The sequence below is a fragment of the Aythya fuligula genome, chromosome 23 (genome assembly GCF_009819795.1).
Source record: "Aythya fuligula isolate bAytFul2 chromosome 23, bAytFul2.pri, whole genome shotgun sequence".
Lineage (NCBI taxonomy): Eukaryota > Metazoa > Chordata > Aves > Anseriformes > Anatidae > Aythya > Aythya fuligula.
The window spans coordinates 7219565-7238718 of record NC_045581.1 but is presented as its reverse complement, the minus strand read 5'-3'; the positions used below and the strand labels follow the sequence as shown (position 1 = coordinate 7238718).

At 50.4% G+C, this 19154-nt stretch overlaps 1 protein-coding gene across 1 annotated transcript in view; it reads left to right on the top strand.

Moving 5' to 3' along the window:
- Positions 1 to 18037, top strand: part of RUNX3 (RUNX family transcription factor 3) — a 36272-nt gene extending 18235 nt beyond the window's left edge. The window contains exons 4-5 of the mRNA XM_032202409.1: positions 5787 to 5951; positions 17018 to 18037. Of these exons, the coding sequence (XP_032058300.1) occupies positions 5787 to 5951; positions 17018 to 17541 (689 nt within the window). The 3' untranslated portion in view covers positions 17542 to 18037. The remainder of the gene's footprint in view (positions 1 to 5786; positions 5952 to 17017) is intronic.
- Positions 18038 to 19154: the final 1117 nt, after the last annotated feature.

Genomic DNA, 19154 nt, shown 5'->3' with positions numbered 1-19154 from the left:
TAAATGCTTAAACCTAATGATTTTTACCCAGTTTGTTGTTGAGACTCCCACCAACTTTACTTGCGCTTTGAAGTGCTTTAATTGTCCTTCAAATCTAGAAAGACTCAGTCTTCCTGCTGAAACCCTGGGTATGGGGAGCCCATGTTCCTCAGGATCTGTGCTGAAGCCGCATCAAAATTTGGATGCGAAGTTCCTTTCAATTGGAACGTGGGCCACAGCTCTTGCATTGCAGGAGGTGTTGGAACTGCTACCCGAGATTTCTTTTTAAATATCTGAGTTAATGCCCTGCTTTGTTTTCTTTCCAGAGGGATGAGTTTTTGGGTCTGCTGGTGTAATAAAAGGCTAGAAGTACAATAGGATTTATCAGAAGCTGCCTGCTTGCATAGCCTCTCACCACAGGGTGGACAGGGAGAGAGGCAGAGGCAAGCAAAGTCAAGGGACTAACCCACAAGTGAGAGGAGATTAAGGGCTTGCAAACCAGCTAATCAATACCAGCCTGCATATAATGAACATCTCTCCCACTGCTGTAGCTTCAGACAGTAAAAACCTACTGTAAATGCAACATATCTCTGTGCTTCCTGCCAGCTGGCCAGGAGCCAGCGTATTTCCTTCAAAAAGAGGGATATTTATTTTCATCCTTTTAGAGGCAGCCAATTCATCTCAGACCACCACCAGCTAAAAAAGCTTTATAAATTAGCAGCCTTTTTAAAATTCTCTCCCCCACCCCCTTAAATATTATTTTCCTTTCGTTGTTCGTCAGTGTAAATCCTCTGCCAGAACATGCGAGCCGAGGCGCATTGCGACACACTCGCCTTTCTCTCAAAGCTGGAGAAAGACAGTAGCGGTAGTGTCTCACGAAAGCCAGGGGAAACCAAAGCAAAGACTCGCCGTGACTGATTCTCTTTCCAAATGGCGTAAGCAGGCTAACTTCAAACATGTGAATAATGAGTTATCTGTGCTTGACTTTGTTCGGCAGCAGAAGAGACAGTTCCTTCTAACACTTTCTTCCTTTCCTCCTGCTCCCTCCTGTGAACTTCTTTGCTTTCAGAAGCGGGCTGAAGTAGCGCTGGCACTTGCCAGCTGCTGCTGCTCTCTGTAGCTCAGCAGAGCTCTCCATCCTCTGCAGAGGCGTCGTGCTGGAGTCCTTTCCAGCTGCTGGTGCCGTGAGCAGTCCGGCTCCGCTGCCCTGCCCTCCCTCGGTGGCCATGGGGCTCCACCACTTGCTTCTTGGCTGGGCATTTCCCAAGGTGCTTGAGCTGGAGGTGGGGTTCCCAGGAAGACCTGAGGGTCATCCTGCATTGCTGGTGTGCAGAGATGAAACCACCCAACCATCTGTTGTAAGGGACAGGCCCAATGTTCCTGTAACACAGGCCTTTCACATGTGGCTTGTTTCTGGAGAACGTGCTGGGACTTGATAGTCTAGCCGAGGCTCAGACCAGAAAAAAATTCAATGCACTGTAGAGGATTGGTGTGTCTCTCTGAAGTACCTATTTTGAGGGCTACAAGAGAGATTTGAAAGCTATTTTGTGCATTGAGATGGAGTTTTATCCACTGGTGATTGCTTTCTTGTGGTCTGTTTTCATGGATGTGTAGTAACTAAGCCATTAGGCTGTGCATGGCATGGCTGCACAGTTGATCCGGGTGTACTTCTCAGCTGGGCTGCTAGGGTTTGAGCAGCACCGTGGGAGAAGGATGGTGGGAGCTGGCAGCTGTGACAAGCCCTGCTTTGAAGGGGGACATGCTAGGGACCCTGTGGCTGCTGATGGCTCATCTCAAGCTGCTGTGGCATAATCATAACCAAGGCACTGTGCCCCAGCCCACACTACCATCTCCTGGTTCTTGTCTCCTCCTCTGTGGAGCTCAGGAAATGATCTGCAAATGCGTGTGTTAATAAACACACACATACACACACACAGCCCTGAGCTGAAACGCTCTGCATTTCCTTTGCTCCATCTTGCCGCCAGTGCTTCGCAGCAAGATGCCTGGGGAGGGCCAAGCCACTTCCCACCATCTGCTCTCCCTTCCTTTGGTAGCACGGGGTTATGGCAGGGGACAGGGATGAACGTGACACCCGAACCCCGACCTGCCGAGGGCAGAGAGCGTGCTGTGCCAGCTCCCTGCCTCTCTCTGCCGTGACTCCATCTGTGCCTACGCACAGATAAACCAGGGGCCAGGACCCCAGGCGCCCCAGGGGGCTTTACAAGTTGCCCTAGCATCTGTACTGGGCCAAATCAAATTTGCAAGCTCTTGGAATCTGGTATCATTCAAGTCATGAAGTTTCTGGAGCCCCTTTCTACCTTTGGTCAACATTATATGCTGTACCTAAGAAATCCGGGGAAATAATCTGCTCTTGTTGAGCGCTGTAGACACCCCCTACAGCCTAGAAGCCCCATCCTGGCTTCCATTTCAGAAGCCATGTCAAGTTGCACACTCTTAGAAGGATGAGCAGGGTCTGTCTGGGTTTTGAAAAGTTTTAATGCAGAAAGCCTGTCTTTAAATCTTAGCTTTAAGGACCTGAGCTTCATTGCAGCAGGAAACACCCAAAACTTCCAGTATGCATCTTATTACTGGTTTAAAGTGTAAAAAGCTCATTGTCTCTTCCAGCAGGGAAGTGCTCAGTGGGACTGTTTGTTTGCTATGCTGATACAGGTCGTGTTCTTATCCCAGGAGCTGAGGTGATCTGTCAAAATATACATCTTGTCATACTGAATATCAGAGTTGACTGACTTGGAAACTTGACCTACCTTCAAAACCCACATTCCATTGACAAGAAGTGTCCAAGGTCAGCAGCTGCCATAGAGTTATAACCATAAGGCTGTTGTTTCCATGAGCACTGACCTGTGCAAGTTGGTGCTAGTGCAGCCGGCTGCATGGCCATGGAGAGCAGGAAGCCGCGCGATGGAGCAAGGTGCTTGCACTGGGGCAAATGCAACACAAAGTTTCCAACACAACAGCAGGTTTTGTACCCAAAAATTCACTGTTCAGGGTGATGAAGACTTCTCAGACAGATTTCTGGGGCTGAGGTCTGCAGCTGTTTGAAGTCGATTGAAAATCCACCCACTGACTTTGTGAGGCTTTGAGTCAGTCCTTGGGTTAAGCTAGAAACCACCTTCCTTTTCTCTAAGGTACGAGCTATTGTTCATTTGACAGCATTGGTTTCCTCTGCATGACAGCTGTGGGTAGATGGGGAAGGGCCTTTAATGAAGCCAACCACTGCAGAAATTAAAAAACTCAGGTTGTTCTGATGAAAGAAACCCATTAATAGCAATTCTGTCTTGCGTGACAAAGTCTGACGTCCCTAGCTCTCAGTGACAAGCAGCAGGAAGTCCTGGGGAGACAGCCTGTACCAAACAGGGTTGGTAGTCCGCAGAGCTGGTGGTTTTTAACTCGTTTGTTTCCTCATTTCGTATAGCTCAGTGCTGCCCAGCCCCAGCTCTGTTGATGGAGTTATGACACTGCCAGTGCAAGCTGGAGATGGTCTGGGAGAGCCAGGAAGGGTCCTGGCCTCACTCCTCTGCTCTGGGTTTCACTCCTAAATGAGACCCATTCTTTGCTTTGACTTAGTTTGCATCAAGTTTTCTACTTTCTTTTTGTAGGAACAGTCCTAGGTTTGAGGGTGGGGGTTGCTGGTAGTTGCTGCGTCTGCCCACAGACCATCCCCTTTCAAGGGTTGTGAATACAGTACTGGTATTTACTTGAGGCCTAAAAACCCTGTGGGTTTGTGCCTGTGTTCAGGCAGTGCAGGGACCGGAGCAACCACAGTGCAGCATAGTACAGCCACATGAAGCCCTTGGTTAGGCTGCATAGCTGAGTAATCTTTAAAAGCATTATCAACATAGACATCACTTGATTTATTTTTCAATATTTTCTCTGTCACATGCTAAACACTACTGCAGGATTGGGTTTCAACTGAGACAGAGGTAGGGACATTTCCATTAAATTTCTGTATGACTTGGTCTTCGCAGTCCTTTTAGATTCTCTGCTAAGCCCTACCTGAGAAAACTGTTAAAGGAAAAACTTAAACTTTTTTTTTTTTTTTCTTGTATGTTCAAACATATATTGAAATAATAAAATGTGGGCCAAAACAAGACACCTCACTGCACACGCATTGCCCCTTGGGGAAAACACAAACACCATGTGAGTTGCTGCTTGTGTGTCTCTGAAGGCCCTCAGATAAGACAGAGATACCTGAGGTCTAGGGGCTCACAAAGATTAGAAGAGATCTTTTATGGTGTTGATTTGAGGTTTCCTTGGTTTACTTCACACAGCAGGGAAAATGCATTTTCAAAATACCATTGGGTTTTGCTTTCTGCTGGGAGTCCTTTTGCAGCAAGTTCTGCTTGCTGGCATCGGCATGTTCTTGTTGGGGCTGCAGTTTTGCTTGGGAGCAGCCTGGGGACAGTGGAGCTTGGGGCTGGTGCAGCCTCGCAGGGTGCTGGGGTGCAGTGGAGTGGCCCTCCCGCAGTCACAGCTGTGCCCTCCCGGCTGAGCCACCCGGCACCTCCATGAGCAGCCTGGGAGCGTGGCCCCAGCACGAGAGCCAAGCAGAGGCAAGATCAGAAGATACCAGACGCCAGGTTTAAGGAGGGGAAGTCTGGGGACTTTCTGTGACTTTGCTATAAACTGACACCGAGCTCACACTAAGCAGATGTGAGGGGGGAGGGTTGGGGGGGGGGGGGGCATGCAAGCAAGAGGTGGCTGTGTTTTGTGCCTCTCAAGTGCGGCAGCATCGCTGTTTTCTAAAAGCCACGGAGATCTCAGCTGGGTGGGTGCCGGGCCATAGAGCTGGTTCTAGTAAGGTGCAGCTCTCAGGAGAGCCTCCCATTTCCTTCCCAGCCCCTCTCTGGCCTCCCTGCCAGCCTGCACACCTCTGGTGCCCTGAGCTCTGTGCTCGGCTATGCCAGGATCAGGTGTTTGCCACCTCGTGGAGGTACTTTTGTGACTGGCACAAAGAGCCAGGGGCACTGCATGGCTGCCTGGCTGCGGCAGGTGAAGAACAAGGGAAACCCAAGGGCTGAACCCAGCACTGGTTCAGAATGTAAAGCTGAGGCAGCTCCAGCCTCGCTGGAGGCCCTCCAGCTTTGTGCGGGTGTAACTGAGACTGGAATCCGGCCCAGAGAGAGTGAAGCCGTTCAGTGATGATTAATATAGTAAAATGCGAAAGTTATGTATCAAGTGTATTTCATGCGCCTCTTGCCTCAGGCCAATTAGCATAAATTTAATAATTATTGCCCTGTTCCAGCAGCTGCTACCTAAGAAGCTGGGAGTGTTTCACAAATGCTCATTAGTTGCTGCCCTGCCTCAGGGAGGTAGGTGAATAGCCTCCCCGTTTCACAGGCTTAGGAGAAGAGGAGTGGAGAAGCAAAGTGACACATCAGAGGTGCAGTACCGTGGGGGGCTGTTCCCAGGCCCCTGCAGCCCCCTTGGCTCTGTCCACGTAGGCTGGGCAGGGGACTGCAGAAAGACAAGAGTTTGCCCTGGATGCCATGAGCAAATGCTGTAGAAAATATTTAAAATGCAACGTTTCCCTTGCTGGTTCCAAGGCCACAGCTGTGGCAGGAGAGAGGCCTTCTCCCACCTCGTGTGTGTGTCCCCTCTCTCGTTGGGAGCAGGTGAGGAGGGCGCAGACTGGTGGCTCAGGAATGGCCCACGGAGCCTCTCCAGGCCCCCACCGCATATCACAGGCCGCCTCGAGGACCAGGGCTGCTGTGCTGACACTGTGCTTACCAGAACACTCTAGCCAAAGGGGAGCCGCTCAGACACCAGCTTCTCTTATCATGTTCCAGGGCACAGACAAAAGCTGGAAGACCAAACCAAACCCTTCGCTGACCGCTATGGGGAGCTGGAACGGCTGCGCCAGTCCATGAGAGTCACCCCGACGACACCCAGCCCTCGTGGAACTCTCAGCACCCCAAGCCACTTCGGGTCACAGGCCCAGACTCCAATACAAGGTACCAGCCGCGCACCACCCCGGCGTCGTGCAGCCGGGACAGCCGCAGGGCTCAGGGGTCGAGCCAGGGGTGGGTGGGACGGGGATCTCACCACCAGAAGCTTTCTTGCACCCGCTGAGTAAGCAGATTACAATTATGCTGAATTGTAAACCCAGGTGATTTCACTGAGCGCACCATTAGGTATGGGGTCTGAGGTAAAACTGAGGAGTTCCAATAGGAATGCAAGGGAGAGCTAGGCATGCTTTGAATTTGGTAGCTTCTTTGATATGAAGGCACCCGCACAGACAGTTAAGCATCAGCAAGAAAAGGGTGTATTATACTTTACATGGTAATCCAAGTGGTTTCTTATCTTGTTGCATTGTGTTTATGCCAAGTCTGGTGATCCATCACCTAACTCCAGCATAATTCCCCACATGTATGCACACCTGCATGGGCGCACGCGTGTGTGCACACACAGGCTTTGCTCTTCCCATATTTGCAATCAGCATAGCTGAGCCCTCGGGCACTCCCCGTGAGTCTGCATTGGCGCTTGTTGCCAGGACAGTGGTAGGAACTGCCACTAGTCCTTTGGAGAGTTACCTGTGAGAGGTCAGTCTGCTAATCCCCTGAGTTTGAATTTCATCCCCAAAATAGGCATTGCATTTGAAAATATCCAGCTGCCTTGCAACTCCCAGCTTGCTGCACTTCTCAGCAACACCAGACACTACTGTGATGTATTAAGAGAGTCTGTTCTCCCACCTGCACATTGCCAATGATCCTTTTCCATGCATTTTTAATCTTGGTGTTGTTTTCCTTTGAAAATCAGCAGAAGTACTAACAGAAACTTAACAGATATTAATTAAGCAGGCTGTAGTTTGAGTTTTGGTGAAAAATTGTGCCTCTTGGAAGGTTTTGGGCTAAAACGTTTCAAAAGCTTTTATGCTGTGTTTTCAGAAGTGACGCAGATGTTTGAAAACCTCAATGTCATTGGCAAAGGAGGGTGTCTCAGGCACAAAAACATGTTTGAAAATGTTACCAAACTGTAAAAGCTACCACACTCCTCCCAACCCAAAATTACAGCGAAAGCTTAATTTATTTCTCATTGAAATGCAAATCTTTATGCTTGGAATTTTCATTGATATTAGCACAGTTTATGAGAAGAACATGGGCATTTTGTGTAGGATCATCATTTGATTTTTCTTTTTTAAAAGGAGAGAGAGAGTTTTATAGGCTCGACTCATTGGCTGTACAATAAAAAGAGTCTTGGAAGGGGGGAATGCATATTTTAAATTAGCACAGTCCCCTGTAGTGCCAGAAACCCAAAGTGTGTCATTTGGAGCAAAGAGTCAGGTGATGACACAAATTCAAAAAGAAAAATGAAACTGGCCACAAGTTACCGCCCATGCCAAATTCCCAAATGTCAAGTGACAGCAGGAGTGGAGACACACAAAATTAGCCATCTAAAATCATTCCTGCGGAGTAAATCCAAAGTACCAGGAATGCTGCAAAATGCAGTTTGTGCACGGTCTGCTCTTGGCTCTGTTGTTTCCAAGTTGGAGGAACTGTCTTAAAATTACTGTGGGTTCTTACCAGCGTAACTGGGAGCAGAATCAACTTAGTAACTTTAATCCCAACTGTGTCCTTTTGACACAACTCTAACTATAACCAATAATAATAATAATAATAAAACCCTTTCTCTCTCACACACACAGCTTATTCACAAAGATCGTAATTTTTACCCAAGCAAGTGGAGCCTGACGCATGCCAAGAATAACACGAGAGTTAACAGGCCTGTAATTCTCACGACTTGGCACATTCTTAGGTAACACACATGAGAAGCCGATTAGCAAAAGCATAACGAGATACTGGTTAGGAGGGACGAATGAGGCAGGCTGGAGTTCACCCATCCCCACTGCCCCTCACCTGGGTTCTTCAAGCCTTAACTTCCTCAGTGTCCTCACACCCCCGTGCAGGGGGGGGGGAGCAGCTGTCCCTCCATCAACCAACTTGCTGGTGTTGGTTGGCCTCCCAGTTCTGCTGACCCAGTGGTTTGCATGAGTGCTTCCTAATCCACTTCTGGCAAAACCTGACCAGTGAGCTGGGATGCCCAGAAACAGCCTCAGCCACCAAAGGGGGAGTCAGGCACCGCAGCTCCTTGAGCTCAGCGCCTGGAGTTTTTTCTTTGTAGCAGAAAGTAGGAGATAGGATTCCTCTCTCAGAGGAATTAGGGTCCTTTGGAGATTCATTTGCTCTGGATGTATCCGATCTTTCCTCCCCAGGAGTGAAGGCCATGTGGCCATAGTGGAAATCACAGCAAGGACAGTGGTGTAAATGAGGAATCTGGCCCTCAGCCATTTGCAAGAATTTCAGTAAAGCAGCGCCTGGAGGTTATAAATAGCCCCCATGTAAAATGATCATCCTGAGGTTAAATGGTCTCAAACCAAAAACCTCCTGGTAAGAGAAAACCAATCGTTTCTGAAGTGCATGCCAGGAAGCACAGGAGGAGAGTGTGCTCTGCTCCAGCCGAGCGGGTCAGATTCTGCTCTTGCACTGGTTTCCCACTGCCCAGTGCGAATTTACTGCAGTGGCTCTAGTCTCACCTTACCCCTTGCAGATGAGCAGAGAATCAGTATCTTCCCATGCCTGTCTGCAAATGGGACAGACGTTTTCAGCCTTGCGCATGCCAGATTTGATAGCCATTTCCACTGCTCTGGAAGAGAAAATGAGTGATCTGAGCGCAGCTGTGGTGAGAATGGGCAGGTGGGACAGGCATACCCACAGCCAGCATCAGCTGGCACTCCTTCCCTGGCTGCAGCAGAGCAGAGCCATTTGTCTCCATTGAGGATTTGGCCTAATACTTCTCCAGTGAGGTCTGGAAAATCTGAGGTTTTGAAATCCCGGCTCTCCCATCTCTGCAGCGAGACACCAAGCTGTCATTAGGATGGCTTGAAATGGTTCCTTATTATGGGGCACGCGATGCCAGAGCCTTGCGTGCTTACTTCATTGTGAGTTTTGTCTTCTAGTTTTAAAAAAAAAATCAAGGAGCTCTCAAAAGTGAAGCAAGATGTTAAAGAAACTTGCTTCTGCGCGCTTTTGGCTGCTTCTAAGGGCCCCCTTGCTCTGGGGAAGTGGGACGGTGACAGACACACATCCTCCTGGGGAGAGCCAAGATGCTCCCAGCAGCCCCCTATTCTCTGCGCAATGCCTCATCCTTGCCCATGTTTCAGCAGTGGTTCATGCTGAACCGTTTTATTCCCATTGCAACAGAGGAGGACCGCCCACGCAGCCGGCTCCTGTGTTCTAGCTTTGCGGTGGAAACATCTTCAATCACTCAAAAGCAATTGTGTGCATTGTCCAGCAACATGTAGGGGCCTTGTGTACATGAGGACAATTGCAAAGTGATTTTAAATTTGATCTACTCAGTAACAGAGCAAGCTGTTTTGATTAATGCACTTAACATCCCCTTGCACACTCTTCATATTGCTCCAGCGAAACCAAATTCCCTTGACTTCACAGGGAGAACAGTAAACGCTGGATCCTTTTGCTTCTCCCAGCCTTAGTGTCTGCTAAACAGTTTTGGAGACATTGTACTGGTGAAGAGCTTTCAGATCTCCTGATCTGGAAACAGCTCAGCTTTAACCAGTTTCATTTGCAATCCATTACTTAAAGCCAGTGCAACGTTTTTAACATAGGCCAGTCATCAGCAGAATGCTTCACCATATGCATTTAAAGTAAAATCTCTCTCTCTCCTTTTCTTTTTAAATATACATTTTAGAAGTATTATATTACTTTTAAGAAGCCTCTTGGCATAGGCAGCAAGTGCCCTATTGTTTCCGAAATGCAACGTGGCTGCTCTGAGGTTAAGTCCTGAATTATGGGCCCAGCAAATACCCTGAATTGCTGCTTCCTAATCCCTGTCCAGATCGACTTATGGTTTCTTTAAAATATCCGTTTCTTAATGGATAAAAACATTCTACCATGGGCAGAGGCTAAATTGTTTCCAAAGGAAGCTAGGCAAGCATTAGTGGGAAGAAAACATATTGTGGGATTCAGCTTCAGCCTCAAAGGAAGGAACGTGCTTAAGATGGGTTTCCTGCCTCCTCTCAGCCTCTGAATGCTTCTGTGCCTGTCTTCAAACTGCTTTTCTCCTCTCAATTGCATTTGCCCGCTGTGCAATGGCTATTCCTTAAATGAATTTGTCAGGTAATGGTCAAAGATGAAACACAGGCCAGCACTGGTCGGGAGCTGAGGTGCTGCTGGTGGAAATGGAAGGCAGGTGCACAGCAGGACCAGCTGGCCTTGCCCTGGGCTCCAGGGCAGCTGCTCTGCCTCCAGCAGGGGTTCAGGCTGCACCGAGCCCCGCAGGGGCAGCACCGGGCTGGGCTGCGGCGCGGGAGCGGCGGAGCAGGGCGGGCACCCGGGCGCCTCTCGCCCACCGCTGCCGAGCTGCAGTGGGTTTCCCATGGCAGGCCGGCCTGGCCCGAACCTGCTCAGCAGGCAAGGTGGTCTAGCTGCAGGCTGGGTTGTAAATTCAGCTACTTCCTTTTATGTAGTCAGGGCTTGTTAATTTTTTTTAATACCCTTTGAATACAGGTAAAGAGCAAAGCGCGGGCAGGCCAGAGGCAGTGCCTGCAGTAAGGCAGCGCTCCCTGTGCAGCCCGCCCACCCGCGCAGTTAGCACCGTTAGCTCGCTCCTCGTCTGTGCGGGACCCAGCAGCGGGGACTGAGGCTGAGGCAGCGCGTGCCGGGCAGGGCGTGGGGCAGAGCCGGGCTCGGGGATGGTGAGGAGAAGTGAGGGGCCTGGTGGGAGGGGAAGCTGGAAGAGCGTGGCTTGTTTAGTCTAGCAAAAGGCAGGCTGGGAGCGGAGCTGATTGCTCTGTGTAAATACATCCAGGGCATAAACATCAGGGATGGAGAAGAGCTAATGTAAGCTATGAAGGACAGTGCTGGCACAGGAGATGGGGCTGAACTGGCCCTGAAGCATTAGAAGTGGGGTCCTCCCCAGAAGGGCAGGACGGGTGCAAAGAATGTCTGGGGCAGGGTAAAAGCATGGACCTTGAAGGCTTTGCCGAGGAGGCTGCGATGCAGTGTGTGGGTCAGTGAGCCAGGAGCACCCGGGGCAGCCCTGCTTCCAGCCCTGCTCTCCTGCAGAGTCTGGGGGCTGCTGCCCAGCGTATTTGGGGCCCAACTGAAAGTGCCAGGGGAGGACCGAGGAGAGCATCGTTGGCTGGTTTGTGATGCTCCTGCGGTAGGTTTGGGGGCTGGGTCTGTCTGCACAGCAGCACACTGTATTTGAAGAGAATGAGAAAACTGAGTAGCAAACGTGCTCAGCGATTTTGAGGTGGTGCTTGGCGATGCTGTGATAAGCGACATGTGTGTTGTTGTGTTTTGGTTTGGGTTTTTTTTTCAGGCTCTGCAGAGGAAGTACTAGCACCCAGTTTGTGAGCCGGTTATATCAGATACAGAACAATTGCTCCATGGGTGTGTAACAACGGATGCTGTTCACACCCTCATTTTTTTTCAACACCTTCCCCCTCCCCCAAAATAAATTTTGCTCTATTTTTCGTGGGGCAGGAGGAAGGGGCTGTTTCTTTTTTAGTTATCTCTGACTGTGAAACGAATGAACTTGTTCACATATGTGACAGAGGCGTGAGAGCGTGCCTGCGTGCGTGGGTGGGGAGGAGAGCAGCGCCTTTTCTAGAGATGAGCTGGGTCTTCAGAGATTGAATGCATCTTGTGCACCTTCCCTTACAGAGCAGATTCTCTTCGTCTTTGGCCACCTGCCTCTTCATGCTCCCAGATGGAGCCGCTATGATCAGGGGAAGGAAGCAGAGAGGAAGAGAGGTCAGAAAAATGCCGAAAACAACTTAGAGGTCCAAGCATCACAGAAACTAGTAGAGAAAGAATAGCAGAAGGTATATACAGAGAGAGAATTTCTGTCCCCACTCCGTCTTGCATATGCATGCATATTATATACATAAGCATAAAGTATCATTAGTGTTTACATTGTTGTCAATCATCATGGCATAAGACAGGAAAGGAGGTTTCTTTCCCCCGGGCTAGATTTTTCATGACAATTTTGCAAGGCACGTATATGTATATAAATAAAACGGTGATATATGGCCAGGCTGCAGATATTTATATATTCTATATACATAGAGAGTTCTGTACTATCGAGTTCCTTTTAAATTTCCTTTATTCTCTCTGTGTTCCACATGCTATATGTATTTGTGTGTTTTGTATAGTATACACACAAGCTTAGGGTTATTGCTGACTTATTGAATAAGCCACTGCATGTTCTCCACATCTCTAAAACGGGGATCAGAGAGTAGTATCTGGGTTGATGTGGAATTGCTCACTGCACATCCCTGATCCACGCATCACTGCACATCCCCAGCTAATCTGATGATCTTCTCATACATTGGGCCTCATCGATGTGCTCTGTGCACGTGCCCTGGGTGAGCTTTGTCATTTAGTTGTCCCTTGGAGCTGTTTCCATGATGTGGCACTAAAGAGGTCCTGACGTAGCTTTTCTTGCCCGTTAAGAGGCAGTGGAAGCTCTCACTGATCCGATGGGCTGTACGCACTTCGGTGCCGCTGGTCTCTAAAACCACTTGCAGGGTGCATTGCCTCGGCTCCACGAGGGTTTCCGGGGACTCTGAGCAGACCCACCAGTTCTGACCCAGCATGGGCACAGGAACCCATTTCAGCCCATCCAAGAGAGCTCCCAAACCTAGGAAGGTCTTAAGGGAGGAGGCTGAACACATCCAGACCCACTCTGTGGTCTCCAAGCCAGCCTCCCCACCTCCACGCTCGCTGCCAGCCTGCACCGCCCTGCGCAGCTCCGCCATGAACCTGTCGAGCTCTGCTCCCATCGCCCAGGCGCTCAGATGCAGCTTTGCCTTTTTCTTCCTGCTGTTCAGCCAAGAAAAGGCCCGTATCGCCTCTGAGGTGAAAATAAAGCTGCTGTGTCACTTGAGCACAGTTGTTTTATCTGGAAAGAGGCTGAGCAGCTTTGAAAGTCTATTTCTATCAGACTCTGCAAGTGGGTGCACAAGGGGGCGTGGGGGTCCTCAAAAAGTGCAGATTGCAGCTGCACAATTAAGTACTGGGGTGTGTCCTGGCCTCGGGGTCCCCTGGGCAGCACGGCCCTAACAAGGAGACAGTGGCATTACTAATCAGGGCTCTGACCTTTACATGGCTTTTATTTAATACACATTCCACACTTCCCCAAACTCCTATCCAAAACATTGACATTTCCGCTGATAGATTGGGTCAGATTTTGGAGTAGTTGGGGGGGCTCAATTCACTCTTACAATGGTTAAATTCTTACAGCTAAATGGGCTTATTCAGTTAGTGCAGCAGCTGGTGTGATTTCGAGAAGAAAATAAACATTTCCTTCAAATATTTTGATTGGCAACTGGACAACCGAAATACTCAAGCTCAGATTGCCAGGGTCCAAAAAAGCAAATGGGGGTTGGACGGCGAACAAGCAAGGCAAACCGTAGTAAATCCTCCGAGGCAGCGCTACCACGCAGATTGTGCTGGCGAAGCGCTGCGAAGGAGGCAGCGAGATGCGATTTTCGAGTGCGCTGCTGGCTGTGACCTCAAAGGGAGCGCGGGGCCCAAAGGTGCAACTTCACCGGCTCCCCGGGCATCCGCTTAGTGCCTCGCTCGCTCCGGACTGCCGCTCGGGAGCTGGCTGAGCCTAACAGAGGGCTGCTTTGTTGCCGAGCTGGGTGGTTGCGGCGGGGATTCAACGTTTTGCCCTGGCCTCGCCGGGGCTGTCCCAGAGCCCCCCGCTGTCCTTCCGCAGCGCGGCCCTCCTCGGACCCGGGGCAGGAGGCCGGCAGCCGGGCGGAGCCGGGCTCCCCGCCGCCAGGGCCCGGGGACGGAGCTCGGCACCCGTCGCCCGGCCCCGCCGGGGCTTCCCCCCCAGCGCCCGGGCGGCGGCGAGCCCGGCGCGGCCGCGGCTCCCTCTGCTGGCGCCTCCCGCCGCCGGCTCGGGGCCGCTGCCCCCTGCTGGAGGCGAGACGGGCCCGGCCGGGCCCCCCGGGGACGGGACGGGACGGGACGGGACGGGACGGGAGCATCCATCCCCGCGTGCTCCCGGCGGCGCAGGAACGGGGCTGGCGGCCGGTTACCGCTGCCTGACTTCAACAGGGACGGCCAGCGCCCCACAAACGGCGGGGGAACAGAATAGACAAGTGGGGTTGGGGTTGTTTTTTGTTTGTTTGTTTTAGCCTCGGATTGGTGGGGGAAGACCGGGGCTTTGTTCTGGGAGAGCCCTCAAGCCCGAGGCCCGGTGTAGATGAAAGCGCAGCCCAGCGGTGCTGCGCGGGTGCCTCACATCTGCAGCACGCGGGGCTGGGGGGAGGCGAGCTGCCGAGGAGCCGAGTCCAAAGCCCGGCACCCGCAGAGCTCAGCCGCTGCCTGCCGCTGTGCTCAGGCCATAGCTGGAGAGTTTCTAGCCTGCTGGTATCGCTGTGCTTTGCTCTCTATGCATGCAGCCTGCAATTATCACTCTCAGAAGCTTGTGTCTAAATTAGTAGCAAATACCAATTGCCAAATGTTGCACATTCAGTCCAATAAAACATAGCCTTTAAAAAAACCCTTTGAGCATGTTATAGAGGAAAAGGGAAATGTGCCCTGAGCATTTGTGTTTTATTTCAATTTACATTTTTCTGGACTATTATATAAGGGCACATTAAAGCTAACAAAGGAGCACAGTCTGATCACTCAATATCGTCCGCTGCTCCGGGGAAGGTGCTGAGCAGCACCCTGGGGTTTTGGGGCTGGGGATGGTGAATTTGGAGCCTGCTGTCTCTGTGTGTGTAGCAAAACAGTCTTGCCCTTTTCCTGCAGTGACCAGGCTGCATGCTTGTAAGGAGGTATTCAGAAGATGGTATTTTTTGAGTCTTTCCCAAGTTCAGCTGGGATTTTTGTTCTGTGGTCCTACCCTATTCTTGCTGAAGCTCAGGGCTCTGCTCAATTTGCTTCTTGCAGCAACTCTTCAAACCTCACCTCGCAGCACCTGACAGCAGTGCTGGTGCCACTTTTGCAGTAGCATGGCTTTGGGATGGGGCCGAGTGTCCTGCTGGCAAGCTGAGATGTGAAATAAGGTTGGTTTGCTCAGCTCTGAGCGTTTTCCGCAGTGTAGCTCTTTTCCAGCCAGCCCAAGCATGCTACCCCTCCACATAGCACCCAGGATGGATGGAGCCGCGGGTGTGTGCATGCGGTTCATGACAGCTTTGAGCTGCTCCTCTCTTATCTCACACCAAAGCCGCAGCCACATTCACAAACCAGGTGCTCCCCTGCCTTTCTCCTCCATGGAGCCTGCGTGGGAAGGCAGGCGCTGCCGATCGCCCGCAAACGGCTGGAGGGGAGGGTGGCGCCTCCCCTCCACTGCTCCCCTGCTGCAGGACTCACCTGGACCAGAAAGGGGCTTCAGGTCAGATCCCCTCCCTGTCTGCTCCTCCAGAGCATGTCCTTAGTTAGCTAGAAGGGATTAGCTCAGGTGTTTTTTTTTTTCCTGGGGAAATGCTGCAGGGACTGGTACACCAGCCCTGAGAATTTTAAAATGCTTTGGCATAATAAATATATATATAATACACATCCCTATCCATACACAGCTAATATGCAATCATATATCTCTGTGTGTCTCTGTATATACACACACATATGTAAAAATAACAAGTGCTTCTATCATATTCATCTCACACATTTTCTTGTTCGGAGTTGATTCAAAACCCAGCCTATGTGACAGACAACCAACAACTAATAGCCTTTCTGGCTAGGTTTGCTCTTTAGAGCTAGGCAAGCTTTTATGTGTTAGCTCTGAGCATCAAAAATATTCTCATGTGCTGCAGAGTCTGGCACAGCAGAATTTTCCCCGTACTTTGGAGCAGTGTGTCTCATCCTGCAGAGCGTGGGGAAGAGGAGGGCCTGCAGAAAAGTCTCTGAGGCCAGATGACATCCTGCTACCAAAGCAGAAAGGTGCAACATCCCTGCCTTTAGCGAGGGAAAATAGTCTTAGCAGTAAAGAGAAAGCCACCTCCAGCCAGCCAAGAGCTCTGAGCACAGTACGTCAGCCAAGAACTTTGGACTGGAACTGTTCTTTCTAGAGATTTTTGTTTTATGGGTGGTGTTAAAAGGCTGAGAAAGGCACAGTAGTAGCCATTTATAGCCATGCCCTCCTTCATAACTAGCGCCAGAGCTTAATGTGAGCTACTGAGGTCCAGAGGACAGGGGTTTTGCATCTCTGCTGGGAGAGCACAGCTCATTTCTCTTTGCTTCCCACAGAGGACAGGACCCAACAGCACCAGGCAGAGGTCCTGTCCAGATAAAAGCTGGCTGCAACCCACTTGACATTTATACCCCTAAGGAAAAGCACAGGGGCTCCATCATCTGTGGGAGCTGGGTAACATCCCCACCACACTGACCCAAGCGTCCCTTCCCCCAGTAGAGGAAAGCCTGAATTTCTCACTCTCTTTATCCTCTTGGAAGGAGAAAAATACACAGAGAAAAGCAAGCAGAGGGGTATTGTGGCTCCTAGCTTGGGAGTTTTCAGCTGTGTGTTTATCAGCTCCATCCCCTGATGGTATCAGCACGAACAGGCCACCCACAGGAAGGCTTAGCAGCCTGGTCTGGACTCCAGCTTTTCCTCTCTGTCTCCGTGTGTGCGTGTATATACACCACCGACTATCTCAGGGACCAGCCGTCTGGGGCCTGCATCCATTTATTTACTACACAGCTGATGTAATGGCTAAACATTTTTTTCTGTGTTTATGGGGTGTTTTTTTTTAATCTGCCAGAGACGAATAGACCCCTAGAGAAGTCAGCTTAATTGTGTCCCTTCTTGGATAGGAAACAACAAATTTTAGGACAGGAAATGGGAACAAATTAAACAAAATGGTTTTAGGATTTTTGTATTTAAGTTTCCCAGCTCTCTTCCCTGGCAGATCTTAGAGATGTTTTTCCCTCTGACTTTTATTCCTTGGGCAGGGGATGACCCAGGCCACAGGACAACCTCTACAAGCCACCAGGAGAGTGCTCTAACCACCCGCTTTCTTCTCCCAACCCCGCAGGCACATCAGACCTGAGCCCCTTCTCAGACCCCCGGCAGTTTGACCGCTCCTTCCCGACGCTGCCAGCCCTCACCGAGACCAGGTTCTCCGACCCACGGATGCATTACCCCGGCGCCATGTCCGCTGCCTTCCCCTACACCGCAACGCCCTCCGCGACGGGCATTGGGGGCATCAGCATGACCAGCATGCCCACCACCACGCGCTTTCACCACACCTACCTGCCGCCCCCTTACCCCGGCTCCACGCAGAACCAAAGCGGACCCTTCCAGGCCAACCCCTCTCCCTACCACTTGTACTACGGCACATCTTCGGGCTCTTACCAGTTCTCCATGGTGGCAGGTGGCGAGCGCTCGCCCACCCGCATGCTCTCGTCTTGTACAAGTGCTTCAGCGGGGAACAACTTAATGAATCCCAACCTGGGCAATCAGAATGACGGCGTCGATGCAGACGGGAGCCACAGTAACTCACCGACCACCATGACGACTACAGGGAGGATGGATGAGTCGGTCTGGAGACCCTACTAGGAGGAACGCAGCTGGGCACCCACCACTTTAACTTAATTGGCCACCGTCATGTTACTCCTTTTGGTAGTGAATGCAGCAAAATGAGACCTAGGGAAAAGGTAAACCAAAGTCTCCCAACCCAAAAGAAAACCAGGATCCTCTACATGGAAGCAGGGCAAACGTCAAGCGAAGATGAACCAGGACCTATGTTACATTTCAAGATAAGCGTCCACAAAGCTTGAATTTGTCGCTTGATGTGGTTCCTTTCATTTGTTTTTAATATGTGGATTGTACATAGGAAAGAAAAAAGATGTGTGGAATCAGATATTTGTTTATTGCAGAACACTTCTCAGTCATCTCACTCTCATCCCCATCCCCACACAAAGCATTCAAAAGTTAAGAAAACCTTGTCCTTCTGCAAAACGTTTTAGAGAAGAGAAAGGACCAGGAAATCATCTGAACCATCTCTCTGCCAGTGCAGAAAGACTGAACTGAAAAAATAAAAAAAGAAAAAAAAGAAAAAAGAAAAAACCCTTTTTCTCCTCTCAGTCCCTCCCCACCAGTTTAAGGCTCCTGACTACCAAAGATCCGTGGGACAATGCCAGAGCCACATGCCGCACGTGAGAGTCTGGTTTACAGCACAGCTGTGGGTTCTCGGGAATGCACGGAGGCTGCGCATTCCTCGTGGGTCAGACGGCATCAGCCATGTGAACAAGAGCTGTGATGTGATTATTATTATTCTTTGTTGACGACAGAGGTTGTATTGTTCATTTTTGTCATTGTCGTCATTTTTAAAACAGTAACGTGGCTGATTCTGTGCCTGACAGACCCTCCCCTTTCCTGTATGTTTACATATGAGATGTACTTTTTATGAGATGTGTTTTGTTGTGTTTGCTCTTTTGTCCTGACCTCACCATTCAATTCTTTGCCCCTCTTTAGCAAATCTCAGTGATGGTATCTGAAGCGAAGGCAGTGTTCAGGACAATTCAAGGTGTGTGAGATGCACTTCCAAGCAAGCGTGTTACCTGCAGAGTGACTCAGAAACCTTTGGCATGACCCTGCCATTGGTCTCAGGGTCTTCCTTTCATTCTCTCTGAGTGGCTATACATGCAGCTGGTGGCAAAAGCATCATATTTCTGTTATGATTCTTTCCTGTGTTTTCACCCAGAGTGGATTGACACATGATGACTTTTTTCTATTTAGAAACAACTTACACTTGGCAGTTCATGCTGAACGCTCTAACTGAGATTTGGAGAAAGGAGCAGTTTCTACGCAGTCCCTTTGGTGGTGGGAAGATTGTGAAGCAATGTTACCTGACATTTTCCAACCCCTTACCCTCCCTTCCGTTCTCCCAAGTGACCTAGAGCGCTGATATCTTGCTGTAGATGAATAAGCTGAAGAGCAGGCCCTTAAAGCTACCACTGGTGCACTGTTAGCTGGTTGGATTGTGTGGCATCTGGAGGAACCAGGTCCCTCAGGCACCGTGCAGACACAGCCTCATAGCTGGTACCAACGAGGCTGTGACCTGAATGAGACTGCACCAGGTGGCAGCAGGCAGCTGGAGAGGTGGCGGGGCTTCCCCCAGGCCGAGCTGGTGGCCTGGCCCCAACGCACGCCGCAGGGTTAAGCCGCCT